The following is a 21,173-nucleotide window of genomic DNA, read 5'->3' as shown; positions in this document are numbered from 1 at the left end:
GTGATTAATTCATCTTTCAGTACGAAGTGATTATTCTTGGTAATTACGACCATTTGCTTTAGCTCCTTCCGAACAATGTGAAGGCGTGAACGGATCAAATCCACAAACATTGTAAGATGAAGATGCCTCATGCGGCTTATAAGGAGGGATAAGAATGTTGCTATCCAATTTCTTGTCCAAGTTATATCAAACTGAATAGTGGCAATTATCGACAGTTCAATTATCAGCGTTGCAGTGAGGTAGATTAAGAATTTTGTTGAAAATTTCCGACAGAATGTCAGCCTGTTATGGGTAACAGGTATGCCAATTTGATGAAAGAGATTGTCCACGGTATAGAGACGTGTCCAGGCGGACAAGAGGATGGAACGTGTTAAAATAGCTTCCGCAAGAGTTGTGGCATGTGTTAGAATCACAGTGACGAATTTTACAAGATCATTAAATTGACCCACATCACTGTCGGGCGAAAAAACACTGTCATAGTTGATGAAGACAACTGTGGCAAGTGTAAGGACAAGTGCAAAATTCACAAAAGACCACAAAGCAAGGAGGATATTCTGAATTCTCTTGGGATTTTCTTTTGATGTCTCAAGCGACACTGGACATAATCCAGCAAAGTGGAAGAGATAGAGAATCCCTTGGAAAATTGTCTGTGAATCCATGTATCTTCCACTTTGTGTAATATTGAACTGAAAGACGGACACTGCAGGGAGCTTTCCTCAATGAATGGGCTCCTAGTGGGGGACAAAGTGTGGAAAAGCCACAATAAACGTGTTGTACCTGATTTTGATCAGATAATTGTCTGATTTACTATTGACACATTTGATACGAAAAAACAAATAATTTAGGGTAGAATCATATTGACCGTCAAAGGTTTAACGTTTTTTTTCTCAAATTAACGCACTTCAAATTTTATGACGAACTCGCAGTTATACGGGCTTCAGACCTAAAGGCTTAGCTATATGGCTTAACTTCTCAGAATTCTTTATCAGTGAAAAGTTTTTGGAAAATTTTGAGTTAGGATTGGATTATTATAGGTAAATGCCTTAGGGTAAATTAAGCTAATTCAAAACCTGCTCCAAATGGAATTTTTTGCTACTCTAAATGGAAACGTAATTGTTTCCATGATAAATACAGTACTAAAATATTATATTTATATATTTTCTATACCACAGTTTCATTATTTAGTTAATTTTGCTCCAATTAAAGCGAAAATTCAAATTTTAATTTGTTAATTTCTCAGAAAAATTAAAAGTGTACCTTTTCACCATCGAATTTTTCATCAATCGACCATGTTTTCCAATGAAAAACACAATAAATTGACTATTGTTTATTCGTATTGTTTAATATTTATGTCAGATTTCTGGATAATTTTAGTTAAATTAAGTGCTACTCTTTATTGTTAAAGGTACGTGAAGTTTTCAAATGAAATAATTACCTATTTCGTGAACAAAAAGGGTTTTTCTGAAGTGTCTGCAAATACTTCAATAGGAAACCCCGGAAATATGATTTTTTGGAGAGATTTTCTTATTGTTTTAGATGGGAAAGGAGAAAAGATCAGGAATAAGTACAAATCCTGCACTCAAGGGCAACTCAACAAGGTTTTGGAAGCCTTTCGTCTCGGTTTCACTTACACTGTTTGTCTCCAATTAGAAACTTTCCCTTGTCTCCATTTGGATCAATTTGTTTCCAATAGAAGCATTTTCCGCTCGCGTATTTTTCTTGTATTTAAGAAGTTTTCAAATTATATTTTAAAAATTTTTACTAAACGTTAACATTTTAGAAGAGTCAAGGAGCAAATTTATGTAATTCTCTTCAGAAAAAATATAAACTTAATGTGATGAAGCTTCTATCAAAGTTAAAGCGTCTGGAAATGGTTTTGAATTAGGACTACCCTATTAAATTCTGAAAAACCAATAAAATTGGTTGTTATTTGGGATTTTCAGACCTTCGGGAACTGGACTAAACATATAGTCTGAAAATCGCCTTATAGTGTAGTGTGCTTATGACATTATCTTAAAACATAGTGGATTATAAAGGCACGAAAAAAAGACAATATTTTGTTAAACAGCGAGGAGACTTGTATCTTGGTTAAATTATACAGTTAGTAAGCACATAAGTTTTTTCGCTCACTATGTCTTATATTTTTAAGTTTATTTCTTTCATTTTGTGATATTATTAGAATTTAAGATATTGGAGAATTTTTCTAAGGTTATGACAAAGTCGGTAAGGATTTGACGGTCCATGTGTTTCTGTCCTAAACCGAAAAATCATCTATCGAAATGTTTCTTTATTTTCCACGGTGTCAAAACTAACATTCAGCTATGAATTAATACACTTTGGGAAATTTTCGTATAAATTCTTCTGTGCTTTAAGGCTGGAAACCCCTTTCCAGCCTACCCCTTTAACAAATAATCCTAATCAACCTTGATCTACGTTTCAGATTTTCTTCCGTTCGGACATAGCACTGAATCATGATTTCTCTTGATAATTTTTTCGATCATTGGTTAGTTTAATTTCTCTCTGAGATGTCAATCCTTCAGAAATCCATAATTTATTCGTATGTGTGACAGAGGTGTTAGAAATACCAATCACAGATGTCACAATGGTAAAACATTCCCCATAGAATCTCTCTCATATTGTTGAATGACGGGAATGATAATGGCAAGTGGAAATTCACAGAGTGCTCGAATTTTTGGATTTGAAATAAAAATTAAATTAGCGGTTTTTCTACTAATTCGAACCAGTTAGAAGTATTTAAACACTTTGATTTATCATTTTTTTAAAATATACAATTTGTGGAAATATTTTAAGAGATAAACAAAATGTGATAGTAAATAACCAAAAACAAATGCAAGATTCATTTTATGAAGAATAATAAAAAAAAAATATTGAAAGAGATTTTTATGTGGAAATTTTAATTGATGGCTTATAACCAAAATTGACGACATCAAAACAAAAACGATTTAGGATGAATACGTATAACTTTCTTATTTCTACGTATTCGATATCTTAAATATATTCCGATAAAATTTTTTAACTATACTGTAGTTCTTCAATAATATAAGAAAAATAGCTCGAAAGATGTAGAAATACATTTTGATCATTTCTGAAAATTTTTCTCCAAGTTGCGCACGAAAAGCTTGGCATTGCGTCATTGTTGATGATGTTTTCCTGCATTATCTTTCCAAATTTGACTTCTGGGTGACAAATTCTCTTTTTTGATAGTTACACAAAATAGAAACACAATACATAAACAGAAATAAATGGTGTTTCTATTAATTTAATGCAAAGAACTTAAAGTCAGGGTGACCGTTAAGACGCATGTTTGATAATGTCTCCGCATCTCTTTAATAGATTTTTTTTCTTTTCAAAATAATCATTAATTCTATTGATGTTAGGATTACATAGGGAATTCAATGAATCAAGTGGTAGAGTACTCGCTCTGTACAAGTGTCCCGGATTCGAATGATCTATAGATCACCAGTATATATTTCTGGCGTTAAAGGCGTTCGAATTGAATCCAGTGAGATTCACTTACTTGATTCTACGGAGCATGGGATTGATAACCCTATCCCTGAAGGTCTAGTTTCTCTATGGAATGTTGTGCCTACATCGCCTACATTATTATTAATCTGTAAAGAGCTAATATGAACCAGTATATTTTTTGAGATTAAAGTGTACGGCAGAAATTCCTATCTGTTAAGTTCAAATTATAGGATGGGAAGGGCCTTTTCAAGACTGTCGCTGTCTTACATTGTTTGGCAGATTTGGCCTCAAAACTTGGGAAAGCGGTCTTCGGACTAAAAGTTTAAATTAGTTCCCGAAGTTTTCGAATTTCTAAACAAAACTCACAGTTGAAGTACATCTATCGATTGTTGATTTAGATCAGAAGAGTCTTAATCGGTATAAAACCGTAAAACCTGTTTTCTCTTAAAAATTTCTAAATTCCATTTTTTCGAAATAATAAAATCATAAAATCCATCCATCCAGAATTGAACGTAGAATGATTCACCAGCGCATAAGTGTATAAAAGAATGGTGGAAATCTAGACGATCTGTTGGGGTCCGCCGCAAATCTCAAGACGCTATCTCTAACCGTTTAGCTTCTAGATCTAGTTACATAAAGTCATTATTGATTCAGGTAGATTTTGTGATAATTGCTATAAAATCTCACAATTGAGAGATTCGCACACATATTGTTTTCACTCTCTCTTTTGAATTCGAGCAATAAAAAAATGAAATCTTCAAAAATGCCAAATATATCAAACAGTGACCTGATTTTTTACCATAAAATATTCATACTCTATTCATAAATCAATAATAAGAGATTTATATTTTTTGCCCTACAACACCTGCTCTTGTATAGATTTCTTTTTAATATTTAATACATGAAAATTTTATCACAGTTCAATTGTGACGCAGGGAAAACGGTGAGGAAAATTTTTCTGATTTATTGCTAATCACTTTCCGAACGGATTGTTTCCGTGGAAAATCAACGCTCAATCTTGTTTATTTAGAGACATTTGTGCGTTTTATGTTTTATACCTGATGGTATAGAACTTTATTACTCTTACAGGACTTTTCGATGTATACGGTCTAAAAATAAAATAATGTCAATTGAATATCTGGGAAATTGATGAAAAATTCAGTATATTTCACGCTGTCGACCTCTATCATGATTTCTGTGTGACTTCAATTTATTCGGAGAAATAAATTATTTATCAGATATAGTCGCAAATTTAATGCTATTAAAGTGCTCTTTAGTTTAATGAGTAAATAAATTGCGTTTGGTTTTTTTTTAAAACAATTTTAGTGTATGCATTTTATCGCGAATTAAAAGGCGAAAATTACGTTTTTATATATTAGCTATTTGGTTTGAATTAAGTGTATATCAACTATGTTTTAAATAGTAATTTTTTGTAACATTGCATTAGGTTCCTTATAAATTTATGGCATTATTAATTAAATAAATGCTTCTGCATTTTTTTAATTTAATCTGCTTATTTGGGTCATGTAATACAAATTTGTAAAAACGACATTGCAAAATTGAAGGTGGAAGTAGTAGGTGGATTGTTTTTAGATTGTTTGCGATTGATTTTATTTTACAATCGCGGTGTTAATTTCTTTTTGGCCAAAATATTTTAGGAAAACAATGTCACAAACGGTGATAAAATATTCTGGGTAATTGTTTGCAATTGTTTATTGAAGGTTATATTGTGTATTTCTTGCAGAAATTTGATAAATTTCGAAATGGAAATATTTTCAGTGATGCATCACTGCATCTATCTTGTGGAACAATTTTACCAATTCATCGTGTTGTTTTGGGTGCTAAAAGTAAATATTTTGAAGCTCTATTCACTAATCCAATTCAACCTGATGGTAATGGGAAAAATCATGAGTATTTAATTCCTGGAATCAGAAAGGAAATTATGGAGAAAATCCTACAATATCTTTATACAGAAGAAATTGATTTGTCATTTGATGAAATCTTCGAATTACTCACAATATCTGATTACTTTCTCATTGATGATCTAACGGAAAAATGCAGAGATTTCATCATAAATTCACTTAATCCGGAAAATTGTGTGAAAATCCTACTATTTGGTGAATCGAGATTCCATAGAAACATTATGGAGTCTGCTTTGAAATATATTCTTCGGAATTTTCTCCAAGTAATGGCTTTATGTTCTGATTTGAACAATCTCGACTTTGAGCATTTCTACAAAATTGTCTCAAGCGACTTGCTGAATGTGAAAGATGAATTGTCTGTGTGGAATGCGTGTCTCAACTGGATCAATAATTCACAGGATGATAGGAAAAAACTCATTCATCACCTTTTGCAACTCGTACGAATGGGTCTTATGAATATTGAAGATTTTCGGGTACACATTGAGCACCATCCATTCATTGTGGGGTGTAGTGAGGCTCAATTACTTGTTGAGAAGGTGCTCAAGTTTCTCATCAATGCGGAATTGTCGCATGAAATTCTTCAGGTAACATCCCATTGTTTGCTTTTGCTTGTGGAGACATTTCCGATTTCTCCTTGAAAGAGGATGGAGAGTGAAAGATTAATAGAAGGAGACTTTAGACAAAGTTAACCCATTAACATAGATAGTACTTTGTGTTTTTAGCTTTTTTTTCGTCCTTCAAAGTGCGAGAAAAAGTTTTCAATACAATTTAACGAGAATTCCCACATGTTTTGGGAAGCAAATAAATAGAAACTTTAGTTGAGATTCTTTACAATCTCAGTTTCTATGGTCCGAGGTGAAATGCGACCTCGTCAGATCGGGCCCAAAATTCGCATAGGGTAAGAGCTCATAATTTTGGACAGTTTCTAAATTTGGACACTTTGAGGATAAAACAGGACACTATAAATAAATTGATTAAAATTATGGATTTTTATTTCAATATTTGATGAATAATGAATTCTATCTTAATATTTGTTCTTTTTGGAAGATTTCAACACTAAATACGTTAAATTTTGAATATGATTTGAGTTAAAATTGCTTTGTTGAAAATTCAGTGTGAGCATTTGCTTGCGAGAAATATGACAGAATTTCGTGTTTACTTCAGTCTTATTTGGCTGTGGTGAAGTACTAACAATGTTTCTTTGCTTTTTTTGAGTGATATTATTGAATATTGTGTTGATTCACGTTAGTGGTGATTTGTACATTTGATCTAAAGTGAGATTTGCCTTGTGAATTAAGATTTTCGTGTAAAAAATGGGCAATTTTCTAAAAGATTCACCAGTGAGGTGATACTCCTTGTTTTGGACAGGTGTTCTTTTCTCAAATTTCGTGAAGTTTTAGCTTTTGTGATAACCAGGTTGTATAAATGCCTGGAGAAATAAAGGAACATCATTCCTACGAAAGAGATGTAGTGAGAAAAACCTTGAAAGGCTCCCGGAAAGGCCAGGGAATGCACAAATCCGCGCGTAACCGGAGTACCGAAGTCAACTCACTTTAATGAATGATATGGAAAGTTTCCGGGATTCTTGTGACATTCTACGTTTCCCTTACATGAACAGGAAAAGGACTTGGTAGGATTTGTTCTTGAAATGGAGGACAATGGGCATCTTATTGAGGCGGATTAGCTGTCCAAATTTACAGCCAAGTTGTCCAAATTTATAGCCAAGGTATCCAAAATTCGAGTCAGATTCAACTCTACATATCAATTCATTTTTAAACGTATTAAGACTAATTTTAGTAAAAACAAAGACAATAAACCCTTGCCAAGTTTCTAAACTGTACTTCTGAAAAGAGTAACAAAAAAAAGTCAATTAGTATTGAAAATATCGCACTTCAAACTTGGAACATTGATGCTTATGAGCACCCTGTCCAAAGTAATGAGCCCTTACCCTATACACGTTTTGATTCTCATAGATCACGAATATCATATCCGCCTAAAACCGATTTTCGTGGCCGTAAGTTCGTCCATTCGGCCGATTTTACATAGTACAAACACTTCTGGCGAGAGAACGGAAAGAGGTATAGACAAGTGATTTTCGGAATGGATTAGATTTCGGATGAACGATTTCAGATATGGCGATATTAGATGTGCCATCCCCCCTTCCGCCATTTTGAAACACCTTCTAATTTTGTTTTCCCAATAACTCACCCCCTATGGCATGGATCGGCCTTAAATTTTAGTATGTTCTAGTTGGGCCTAATAGCTTTCGATTATAAAAAAAATCTTAAGCTCCCTCAAGGCCCCCTGGATCCGAGCTAGAAAAATTTTGGTGATTTGAAAAGCACTCGCTTCATCCCAATCGAACATCCGATTAATCGTAAAAACGATTTATGAAATATTCATGTCGAATATCTCTGAACTTCCATTTTTAACTTCTACTTCCATTTTCCAACAGTGGTGGGTTGGAATTTGCCCTCGGTCTACCCTGACTCAAGCTAGGGGAGGGTGGGGCACTTTCACCTCTAAATTGCAAAATGGATCTTGAGCCCATTTTGTAAAAATATGATAAACAGAATTAAAACTTTATATATTCTGTGAGTTACAGTTGGGTTTAGGGTTAATAAAAATAATAACAAAACAAAACTTGCGATACCGGAATTGATTAAAATTACTATTTTACAGTCTTCTAGGACTTTAAAACATAAAAATATAATCAAGCCAGAATTTTATAACAGAATTTTAACTCTAAGTGATCATACAGAGAAAATAAGTTATCGCCACAAATTTCCAATCCTATTTCTCATTAATTGAGCAATTTTCTTTAATTTTTTATACGAAAGAAATGTCTTTTGTGGTTCTAAGCTAATTCTGAACATAAATGGATCAATATAATCACTTTAGAACATGTCGTTTTTAGTATAACAGTTTTATAATAGTATTTTAAAATCTTGAATTGTCATAATATTAAAAAAAATATAATATCTTGCTAAAAACATTCTAAAAAATATTATAACAATTAACTTTAGCGTTTTTAAGCACTTAAAAATCACTGAAAGATTGTTTTTTTAAATTTTTTTTCTTAATGAGTTTTTAGGAAATCTACTTCCCAAAATTTCGAACTTTATCGACAAAAACAGCTGCAAAACCTTTTCAGTGATCGCTTTAAGTTAATTTTGATTAAAAAAGTAAATTATTGCACACAGGAAACTTCTCCGTGTGATTGCATGAAATTGCCCCTTACGCACTTTCGCAATTCAAATCAAAATTGTCAGAACCGTGTTAAAATTCATTCAACGCTAAATGCCTTATAATAATCATAAAACCACTGGTAATTTAATACAATTATGTTACTTCGATATATAAGTGCAACGGTTCAGAAATTGTTGAAAATAAGACATTATAAAAAGTTTAATTTTATTGCAGTTTTATAAAATCAATTACAGAACTCAAACGAGAAGCGTCACGAAATTAATTATTTTTATGAACATGGGTCTCAGTTTTCGCTTCAGTAACATGAAGGTTTTATTTCATTCCTTTCAAAGAGATAAGAAGAATATGCAAAAATTGAAACTGGCCCCGTCGTTAAACTGCCCCACCTTTCCCTATAAATCCACTATCCATTTGAAAATATTCCAATCGAACATAAATTTGTTTTAATGTACCGAGTACCTATATAGGAAAGATATCAAATTTTGAAATTTTCGGCTTGCCGTATTTTGCCACAACGATGGTTAATGGATTGATACTGTCTAAGTTTCAATTTGATGGTTTCTTTTTTTTAAGGAAGAAGACACGTTTTTTTTTCAAATTAATTTTTCATTTGTAGTACAAATTGGCTTTGCCAAGATTGCCACATGAAGTGATTTTTACTTTGGGTGGCTGGAGTGAGGGTTCGGCCAAGATGGAAATTGAGACGTATGACACGAGGGCAGATCGATGGATACGTATTAAGAATGAGGATCCATTTGGGCCACGTGCATATCATGGGAGTATAGCAATTGGGGGGAAAATCTATTGTATTGGGGGATTCAATGGTCGTGAGTATTTCAACAATTGTCGCATATTTGACACAGTGACGAGAGAATGGTACCCGATGGCGCCAATGAATGTACGTCGTTGTTACGTGAGTGTAGCCCTTTTGGATGGCTACATTTATGCTCTAGGAGGTTATGATGGGAGCGTGAGGCAACGTAGTTGCGAAAAATATGACTTTAAGACAAATCAGTGGACAATGATTGCTCAAATGAATGCTCAACGATCCGATGCTTGTGCCTGCGTAGTTGATGGAAAAATCTACATTTTGGGAGGATTCAATGGGCAAGAATGTATGAATACGGCTGAAGTTTATGACTCAATTAATAATGTTTGGACCCTTCTACCGCAAATGATACAGCGTCGATCGGGTCTCAAGTGTATTGGGTATCAAGGTAAAATCTATGCAATTGGAGGTTTCAATGGACTTGTACGTTTGAAACATTGTGAACTATATAATCCTGTGTCTGAACAGTGGATTTCTATTGCACAAATGATCAATCCTCGTAGCAATTTTGCTATTGAAATTATTGATGATATGATTTTTGCCATGGCTGGATTTAATGGTACATTCACAATAGCCGATGTTGAATGCTATGTGCCAGAAACAGATGAATGGATGATGGCCACAAGTATGAATGTCGTAAGGTCTGCACTCACAGCCAATATAATTAGGAATACACCAAATATTCAGGATTATCTCTATCCATGTCGGGCCGAATTGATTGAGGAGCGTCGTCAAATGTCTGTTGAATTATCTGATAATGAAAATGAACAGGAATGAATGGTCAAAAAGGGAATTTTGGGAGCGTCATAAAAAAGAAATTGTATGAAATTCCAGTATTTATTGATCACATTTTGCAAATTTAACACTATAGGACAAGTCAATGGAAATTTATTCTGAATGCAAATACGATGAAGTAACCAATCGGGGAAGAAATTGTACAAATAGAACCATATACGTGGTAATTGCACTAATCATCTAAAACGAGAATTTGAAAGAGAAATACGCATGTTAATTGTGAATATAAATAGCATAGTGTCAAATATCCCCGTTTTGGCAGCGGAAAATAATATTTTTAAAAAAATACCAATTTAACAACTTTTTTTCTGTGAAAATAATAAGGTTTACTCGTGTGGCCACTTGGCGAGCTTTTCGGGCATCTTTGTAACTACTTTCTGGCCATCTGTGCAATCGCTTTCTAACCCATTTTTTGGAAATTTACTAATTTAGAAGTTACTTCATATACAATCAAGTGTGCTAATCCGGGCTCTTCGCTATCTGGATCGTTTATGACTAATCCACTTAAAATATATTTTTATTTCCGTAATATAGTCACTACAGGAACATAATATAACTATTCATGTTTGAGAAAAAGCAAAAATAATATTTTTATCCATTAAATAAGTGAGTGTAATCGACTCATTTCAATCTTGTGCCAGCTGGGTTCTTCACTAAAAATTTTCTAGCAGTGATATTTTCGCTAATGGCAGCTGGTTGATTAAAAATTTTTATTGTTTTTTCCTTGTGAAAAAAAGTATTTTAAATCCAAAGGTTTAATTAAAAGTTAATTAGCGAAAAGGCGATCCAGTTAGAGCATGTTGACTTATTTCAATATTATCATTATTTTATAAATTTTCTTTAATATTTTTAATAATTTTTTTTTATATTATGTTTCTCAATGAAACAGTGAATAATTCTATGGATTTAGAAGAAGTAAAAAAGAATTTCATCAGTCCAAAAACAAGCATTTAAGTAGCACTCTTGGGAAAATGATCCAATTACCCCACCTTACTATATCGATGTAAATATCACAATATATAATTACTTTGTTACAATTAGCCTTAAATTCTCAATGTGTGCAGTGACATAGATGCTAGAAAATATAGAAATTATTTAAAATAAAACTTAACCATAATGCACGTTCTTTCGGAAATGATAATTTTAGAAAAATATAATTAATTCTAAAAATAGAATTAGCGATTTTAGGTGCCTGACCAGAAAATAGGATATGGTCAATTCGGGGATATTTGACCCTATTATAACATGTGTAGTACAAATAGTGTCTATCATCCAAGCAAATTAAATTATTATTATTTTTTCAGTATACAAATATTTACCGAACGAAGTGGTTTGAAGTCAATTGTGAAGAGCTCCATGGCTTGAAATATCACTGGTTCTTGGACTATTTGCAGTGAGAAATTGATGAGTGTTTCCGAAATTTTGCTATCATACACTGTAAATTTGACACGATGTAACCAAATTGAGATACTCTGTATCTGGAAGATAATTTAAAAAAAAAAAATGAAAATTGAATTGAAAATGGAAACGCGTGTTTTGTGATGTTGGGATGCTACTAAAAGTGAATTGGTTATTACAGTTCCAAGGCATGATTCTGAAGAATAGAAACATAACAGTAAGATGATGAAACTATGAAGTAAATTTCCGACAGTTTCTGCAGGTAAAAGAGGAGAAAAATAGTTATTTTGTAGCATTTTATATCTCAATATTTAAACAAAGTATATAAAAACAATGAGGATGGGTTGGAGATGAAAGATGGCAGATGGGAGATTAGAGATAATTCTTTGAAAATGATTGCCTCACTTTCTGAGATTATTATGAAATGTTGAGTGAAATGCTCTTTCATAGAACAGTAATATTGCATTAAGTTTTTGTAAAATGTTGAGTAGAATCATTATAGTATTTTTATGATATTTTAGTTTTTTGATTCCTCATTTCTGTTTACTGAATAAATATTGAAACTATAGTGAGTAATGAAGCATTATCCACATGAGAATTTATGGCATAAAATTTTCTATACACTTTGTGTTTTCTGATTGGCTAAACATTGAAGACATTCGAATCTTTAGTCAATTAGATATACTACTTAAATATTTTATGAGATCAAGTGTGTACAGTAGACTCTCTCAAATTCGGGCATCTGGGACTGAAATATCACCCAATTTAGAGAGAAATTTGGGCGACAAACTTTTTGAAATGCAACGATTTTTTGTTCATCTGCATACCCATATCGAGTTTACATACTTATATTTATGGTAAATTTTATGAAAACTCATTAATATTGCAAAAACACATCAGAACTAAGACAAACCAGGGGAAATTAAGGCATATTTGCTTAACTTGATAATCATAATAAAACTTGAAAAATGTCAACAAACTTTTTTTGAATTTAACTGCCGTCCGAATTAAAAAGTAGCCCGATCTTAAAAGAGCTGAATTAGCGAGAGTCTACTGTATATAAGTACACTTCAGTAATACTTGAGCTCATAAAATTTATCTGAACGAAACTAAAATTTACCATTAAGAATATTCGCATAAATAAGACTGTTAAACGTTGAAAATTATCCTAGGCCCTGAAATAACTAAAACCAATAATCCGCTCTATGTAATCACATCCGTTTAAATATTATCGAAGATCGACTCTACTTCAACTTTTCCAAATGTTCCCATTACCCTTAACGAAAAAAAAAACAATTTTACCTTATAATTTTCCTTTTCAATTTTATATAGTTTCTTTTTCAATATACATTTTATGAGTAGGCGTGGCTTATTACTGGAAGACTTGCTGTCCTGTTTAGAATTTAATGTGTTTGAGGTAGCTAGATCCTGCCATAAGTTGTAGTATTATCTCATTAATCTTTCAAAATCCAAAAATGTCATATAGGTTAGCCAAACTTTTTAATGAACGAAAAGGGGGTGTGGCCTATAATAAGTTTTGCGTAAAGCTTACTAAGAAAGTCTAATACTACGTATTTTATTCTAATATTATTAAAAAAAAAAGTGTGATTATGTAGCAAGGAGTTACAGTAAACTTGCGAATTAGAGTTTACTATAAAATGCTCGTTTTGTCATGTTCTTTTACATATATTGTAATTAATTTGACGTAGGGAAGGCTTTCAGGTTTCGCACATACTCCTGCTCCGAACAATTTATATTTTCCCATGTTTTTATAGTGAATCTGACCTATTTTTTTCAGGAAATGTGTGACTTAAGACTGTCTATTAGAATATACCTATTGCTAATACACTCAGTCCCGGTATTATGCACATTTTCGGGACCGAAAAAACGCTCGAAATGGCATTATGCATCGAGAAAATGTGCATACCTGCAGGGGCTTTCTTTTGAATATATCGGCCGTAGAACGAATTTCGCGATGAGTAAAATATTTCAAACAAAAAGATTCAACTGTTTAATAGAAATGCATTAACAAACAGTATGGGAGACTGGGGCAAAAAGTTACAAATCGAAAATTTCAAAATTCAATATCTTCCAAGATAAATAAGATAGCGGCTTAACATTTTTTCCATGGATAGCTTTCATAGACCTTCTTCGATGTTGTATGTTTCTTAGAATTCGAACAAGGAATTTAAAAAATAAAAAAAAATCAAAATTTTTAGCCCTATTTTTGAAATATTTTCCTTGAAGAATATATCAATTTATTACGTACTTATTATTCAAAATTTATTCACTCATGATTATTTCCTAAATGACTTGGATTCTTTGAATATGAAGCCGCTATCTATTTTGGAATTTTACAAAGATTCTTCTCTCAATAAATCTTTTTGTTAAGAACGACCACTTGGGGTAAAAAGTAACAAAAGGTATGGAGCAAAAAGTCAGAAAAACCAAAATAATTTATGATGTCTCACGGCAAAAAACATCAATGCCATGTCTCGCCGCTTGTTGTTTGCATTGGTCAAACGATTTGCAGTCTTTTGTGTGTTTTTTTTCTAAAATTCCTTGAAAAACATTTTTATCGTTCAGATAGAGAAAACGGTGTTTTACAAAGGTGTAGAGGAATAAATTTCCTATAAGAATATGTTATATAGGTTTTTTTTTTAAATTTCGGAATCCCGTAACAAAGCGAATCAAAATGTGATAACATCCCATGCCTGATACTATTTGCCCCAGCATTTTTGAGAATGGTCATAAAATTATGTTTTTTAAAACGGCTCGATAAATGTATTTCCTTAAAAAATAGAGGAAAATTACTTTCACAAAGTTGTAGAGCGGTAAATTTTCTATAGAACTGCGCTAATTAGAAATTTCTGGGGCGTTCGAATAGTTTGTAAAAAAAATAAAATGTCCTTTTTGTGACTTTTTGCCCCAGTCTCCCCTACTGTTTGGCCAGAGTTCTTCAATAAATGATTAGAATATTTAAAAAAAATTACATAAAGCAAATTAAAGTTTTCTTCAGAAAAAATAGCAAAATGTTTTCAAATTTCCCGCGTATCGTATAGTATACATTCAGGCGTATTTCAAAAATGATTTCATAAATTGACTCCCAATGGTAGGCAAACTTGCATAATTGATTGTGCACAATTCCGTCAGGTTCATAATCCCGAAGAACTGAATGCCGGGACTGAGTGTACATATGTAATATTCATTAAAAAAAAAACATGAAAATTAAAGCCAGAGTGTGTGCAAAGTTTGAAAGTCTTCCTTTATTATATCACCACTCTGTAAGTCCACCGAAAATTCAAAATAGTTATTATTATTTCCTTATTTTTAATTTTCATATTGTTTTTTTTTAATGACTTTGAATAAATCCTAATAACGGTTTTCAAGGTCAAATGTTAAAAAGACTCTAGATAACCGTATTCATAATCAATTAATGTGTGTTTTGGCATGTTGGGCAGTTCTTGGAATCCTTGACAAAACTGAACCAATTCCAATCGATTTATTAATCGTATCTGTCCCGATAATTCATTTAAATCAATCAATTATTCAATTGTATTATACTGCAATGCTATTTTGGTCAATCTTTTGGATGAATTATAAATATATTCAAAATAGTTTCGAACTAGTAAACCAGAAAAATGCACTTCAAAAATACTTTGAAGTAAGGGAAGAGCACCTCAGATTAGAATGTTAAGAGCTATGCTGGATATTTAGTCAGCTTCAAAATACTGTTTAAAATTTTTATGTATGCTAATCGGTATATTAGTGATTCATTTAACTATATCTGTGCATTTGAATTTTAAGTTTCTACAATACATTAATAAAAAATAGATGTAATTGCAACTATGTACTCTGTACCTCGGATCGCTTCGAATTTAATCAGGTGCCTCAGAGAAAATTGGTTTTATAAATTAAATCTAAGATAATGCATTGTATTTTTATGAGAGTTAAATGGTAAAAATTAGCTAGTAATTTTTAAAAATTAATTTTAATTGGTGCAACAATATGGTAATAACCTGACGATCCGAGGAACGCTGCCGATCGCTGATGCTCTTCCCTTATACTTTAGGAATGCTTAAACTCGTAAGCAAGATGTTCTCCGCACTAGTTCAACTGTTTAAAATCTTTATTAATCCAAATAAATGAGCAAAACTATTTTTGGGTTATAAAATTTCACAAGTTTGGGAATGCAGTAAAAGTCCATTCAATTAAACAATTAAAGGCACTCCTTATTCAGAACTTAAACCATTCAATCCATGAAATTTTTGAACTTTGGAGAAATTCATCTCTTATCTAGAAAACTTTACAATTTAAACTTAAATAATAATTCTAAGATTGAAAGAGAGTGAGAAAAAAAGTGAATAGATGAAATTAAGGTCAAATGTGAGGAGGAAAAAAGGCGACCAAGTGAGGGTAATTGATAAAATTGCTCATCATTAACATACTACACATGCCGAAGCCATAAGATTCATTGTAGAATCTCCAGTAGAGCCAGTAGAAGTCGGACAATAGTTGTAGGAATTGACCAGCATAATTGGCTACTTGGGACCATCCAAAATATAAATTGACAGAATTTGCCATTTTCCATATGATATAATAGGATTTTTGCAAAATCTTAAAACGATGGTGAATAAATTTCATGCGATATTTCTCCAGGGATATTGGATTGCATGGTCTTGTGATATCTAGGGTATTGAGAAAAATAGCAAGTTGCTTGATATTGCATGCTAATGTCCTGGAGTAGTGATGGCATAAATCAATGCAGTAGAGGTGTTGAAGTTGTCGGAAGCGACTCTGGATCACGAGTGGCATTGAGAGGATCCAGTAGTTCAATTGTGATGTATTTCTCAGGAGAAAAGGCAGTGACCACAATTCCAATGCAAATAGCAATACAATGTAGAATACAAATTTTCTCATGTAGATTCGAGTAGAATTCTCATTTTGCTGACTTAGATCAATTTTAATGGCTCTAAAGATGGCTTCCAATTTGAAGGATTGATGAAAAACATCAATTAATTCTTCTACACGAACATAGGATTCAAGCAATATAATGCATGATGTTGTGATTGCAGCATAATACTTAATCCAATCGTTAAACTTTCCCAATGGATCAAATGCAAACATGATGGAATTTGGGCAGCTTAGCACAATAACTAAATTTGCACAAAATATCACTATATGTAGTAAATGATAGAGATGGTATTTTATTTTGACACTATTTTTCTTTTTTGTATTTTTATTCAGGGTGGAGAGATTTATGAGGTTCAGACCACACAGTTGAAAGCACAAGAACAACTTTCTGCCTAACTTTAAATGTGCCATATCAGTTGCCTTCTATTCGAAAGAAGTGAACCAAAAACGCTCAAAGTCACTAATGCATGGGTGAGTTCAATCTATACATTTTCAATTAGTTAATTGAGATTATATTGACTTTATGTGGCTGGGTGTTTCGATCCCACATGTTTTTTATTTTGTTAAAAAAAAAAGGGGTTTCAACTAGCTTAATTTATGACTTTCGATTTGCAAAAATTCATCGTGTGTAAAGAATATTATTCCTCTAACGAATTTACGATATAGTAGACACTGATTTACTGACAATTGGAATTTACAGTTGAATAACTTTGAGGAAATTTTGAGAGAAAAAGGTAAATATTCATTTCTTGGACTAGTCGAACTAGACACACTTTGTATTTTTTTTTAAAAAATCGTAACCCTTATAAAAATCAGATAGATTAAATCAGATAGATAAATTATATTAGGAAAATCTCATAAAGTTCCATAGAATGAAATGTGAATATTGATTTCACAATATTTTCCTGAACTTAAAAGTTTGCTAGAACTGTAAAGATTTTAAAAGATTTAAAAGAGTAAAAAAAAGAAAAAAGTCTATGATTAAATTTAATGGAGAAATTAAATTAATATTATCAAGAAACCCAATCGATATTTCTCACCATTAGATATTAGACCATTAAGAAAACAATTTTGGAATTTCCGATAAAATTACACTGGTACCGGTAACGAACCGGTTCATAACCGATAACTAATTTTTATTCGAAATTCAATTATATTACTCTTGAGGTGTATTTTGGACAATGTTTTAAGTGATTCATAATCCGGTACAAATCGGTTGTGAACCGGTATTGTACCGGTTTTGAACCGATAAGTAATTTTTGCCTGAAAATCAATTCTATAATATTACTTTTAAAACTATTTTGTGAAATTTTTATAGTGATTTATGGATCGATTTAAATCGGTTAAGAACAGGTAAACAGTAAATGGTGCGAATGCGAAAGTATTTTTGAGGTATAGCATCTAAGTCACGAGTTCGAGCCCTTCGCAAAGCCTGGGATGCTTTGCCACTCCTTATAAAACAAGATATTCAAGTATAAGAATAATTCATCAACTAACAGAAATATTTGTTTTTTTTTTAACGTTAGATGAATATAACTCTGAGAAATCTTGTCCAGTCCACCGAAAAATTGATTTTTTTTAAAAGGTCCCTGAAAATTAGATTCCAACAACAATGGGGTTTCTTAAAACCTCAAAGCTTATATCTGGAACTATTTGACCTTAAAACCATAAAACGGATGAATAGTACATTTTTTGTCTCACAATTAATAATCTAAAGTTACCTAAAACTATACAATAATTTTTATTTTTTTGAAAAATAATATATCTTATACTGTACTCGATTATATTAGAGTTCTGAGGTTGCTCTTTTGAATTTTTATTATCAATGCACTATTGTTAATATTTCAAACAATAAATACCGAAAATGAATGTATGTACTTGAATTAAGGTAAAGTTTTAATAAGTCAGTTGTTAACCAAAATTCGTATTTGTACTGAATGTTACATATTCTCATTTACCACAAATTCCAATTAAATTTTCCACAATAGACATTTTCTCATATGCCAATGTTTAGTATGTATTTTGGAAGTCCGTCATTGATGGTAATTCGAAAATTACTCTTCAACTTTTGAATTCAATACATTTGGTAAAAGAACCACTGATAGGAATAATCCAGTTCAATGTCAATAAATAACCACATATTAATTCCACATGTGGAAAGTGGAAATAGAGAGCATTACATTTTTTTCACTGATTCTCCTCTTTTTGATACATTTTTTGCTGGTAATATTGCCAATCACAGCTTCTGTGGTCAGATGGGAAACCCGATCTCAATCATTTAATCCCAGATTTTGGAGGAACACATTTTACCACTTATGAATTACAAATTATGTTCAAAGCATCTGTTTAGATGTTATTCATGTTTTTTTTATTTAAGACAGCTTACTAATTTTGGAAATTCTCTAACTGTTGATATTGATTTTTAAGGTATTAGAAAGATTTTGACAGCTATTTATTGCGTTACCTTACGTTATTCCTCATTTTTACAACTTTACCATGTGAATGGTTTATTACTTTAACTCTTTCCGGACCGCAGCATATGCTGCAAGCCAATTTCACAATTTTTTAATAAAAAATATCTAAGCTCAGGAATTAATTGAGGTCTTACAAAAAATATCTTACATTTGGACATCCTTATAGTTTGTAATCATCCACAAAAATAGGATTTTTATCAGTTCTGAATAATTAAAAAACATTATTTTTCACAGAACATTCATATGCTGCTTTGGGTACTCAGAGTCCCAAAAGAGACGAAAGAGTTAAGGACGAATGGGACACCGGTATCCCAAAAATGAATACTAATTTTTTGGACTATTTAGAGAACAGTGAACTGCCGTTTGGCTTCGGAGGCTGGTCATCAACGCTAAGATGGCGACAGACGCATGGGAAGGTTGGAAATGTTGAGTTTGAATAAATTATCTTATTATTAAAAATAAGCAAAATAACTTTGTATAATCAAAAAATTGTTTTTGCTTTTGCGACATCGGTGTCCCACTCGTCCTTATAGGGTTATCAGAAATTTTCAATAGAATATTACTGGAAATATCAAATATTTCTAATATTCTACTCAAATGTAATAATTTACCATTGGATAACCAAGAATCAGGCTAATAAAGATTTACTATTTTTCACTGGTTTAATTCGAACTTACAGAAACATAATTTAAATAATGTCGTAAAATAACTTCATTTCTATAGTACATGACAAGTTTCTGTGTACGCCGCTAGGTGTCGCTAAAAATTTAAAGAAAATATGTTTCTCTGTAAAATGTTTTCGGACGGTGGCAGCCAAAATCCCGAAAGCCAAAATCCCGAAAGCCAAAATCCCGAACGCCAAAATCCCGAAAGCCAAAATCCCGAATTTTTAAAATCGTGATAGGAATGAAATTATATGGGGGAAAATGTTTAGAATAATTTCCCAAGGCACAGAAGATTTCCCTTTGCCTCCAGCAAGCGCGAGTGCAATCGTGGGAGTAGCTATGATACTTTTAAGAATTCGGGATTTTGGCTTTCGGGATTTTGGCGTTCGGGATTTTGGCTTTCGGGATTTTGGCTTTCGGGATTTTGACCGGGACCCGTTTTCGGAATTATCTTGTGAACATTACAAAAGATTTCAATGATATTTTAATATTGACAGTTGATAAAATTTGTTATTACCATTTTCGAGATTACCTGGTAGTGAATCACAAATTCTATAAACTCTTTCAGGTTTATAACTGAGTTCTGTTTATAATATCGATACTCTGATCATTCGATTAAAATGATGAGGTGTTGCGAGTGAAATTTATAAGCATTTCTTTGCATAGAGAAAATTACCATTTAGATGATGAATTAGTTTTTCCTCATAGTGCAAATTCACAATACATTTTAAACATTTATTACCTTGTTAAATGAAAGAGGCGCATAATTTGCGTGCAATATTGAGTATAAAAGTGTAAATTATTGGTGCAAAAGTTATGCTGTTTTTTTTTTTATTTCAAGAAATAGAAATTTGCACAATTCGTGGGTGGAATATTTCATTGCAAATTCCATGGTGAAATATTTTTAGAAAATTACATCATGTCGGTATAATTAGAATAATTAGTTTTATGGATATTTATATAAAAAAAGAAAAAAAGTACATGAAAAACAATATTGAAAAGTTCGTATAAGCAAGACTGGGTAAAAATTGTATACGAATATTTTGCCAAATGGGAAAATGAAAGATGCTTCCCTAAATATGAATTTTCGTATTTCAAGAGGAAAATTGGTTTGGTTCACATGTGCATTTCAATTCTGTTGAATTTCCATTGAAAATTCTTCGCCAAAAATTGAATGGAAATTTCGTACATGATCTGTGTACAAGCGTATTACTGGACATTTTTGTTGTGGAGAAAATAAATAGAGAAAAAATATATATTCACAAGAATGTTCCCCCAAAAGATTTTTTGGCTCTTTACTATCTTTAGGGTGTTAGAATATTCTACTATTATTAAATTTTAGTATGATGATATTTTTCTCAATGTCTTGCAAATATGGCAATTTCACGAAAATTATATGGGCGATTTAAGGAGAAGGGAAGGCAAAAAGGAAAAGTGCTGTATCTTTCAGAATTTCCCCACTATAACGTGACTCCCATAG

The 21,173-nt window shown here is 31.9% G+C and overlaps 2 protein-coding genes across 3 annotated transcripts in view; both read left to right on the top strand.

Annotated features, from left to right (window-relative positions):
* The window catches only part of LOC129807262 (uncharacterized), a 200,427-nt gene that overhangs the window by 36,082 nt on the left and 143,172 nt on the right, over nt 1–21,173 (top strand). For both annotated transcript variants that reach the window (XM_055856409.1, XM_055856408.1), the window contains exon 2: nt 16,888–17,025. In XM_055856409.1, the coding sequence (XP_055712384.1) occupies nt 17,022–17,025 (4 nt within the window). In that variant the 5' untranslated portion in view covers nt 16,888–17,021. The remainder of the gene's footprint in view (nt 1–16,887; nt 17,026–21,173) is intronic.
* On the top strand, nt 5,072–11,764 carry LOC129807266 (kelch-like protein 10). The gene is made up of 4 exons (XM_055856414.1): nt 5,072–5,163; nt 5,231–5,992; nt 9,235–10,405; nt 11,547–11,764. Exons 1-3 carry the CDS (start codon nt 5,152–5,154, stop codon nt 10,222–10,224), a joined length of 1,764 nt encoding a protein of 587 aa, XP_055712389.1. The 5' UTR covers nt 5,072–5,151; the 3' UTR covers nt 10,225–10,405; nt 11,547–11,764.

Source organism: Phlebotomus papatasi, chromosome 3 (genome assembly GCF_024763615.1).
Source record: "Phlebotomus papatasi isolate M1 chromosome 3, Ppap_2.1, whole genome shotgun sequence".
Classification (NCBI taxonomy): Eukaryota; Metazoa; Arthropoda; class Insecta; order Diptera; family Psychodidae; genus Phlebotomus; species Phlebotomus papatasi.
This window is presented reverse-complemented; position numbering and strand designations above follow the sequence as displayed.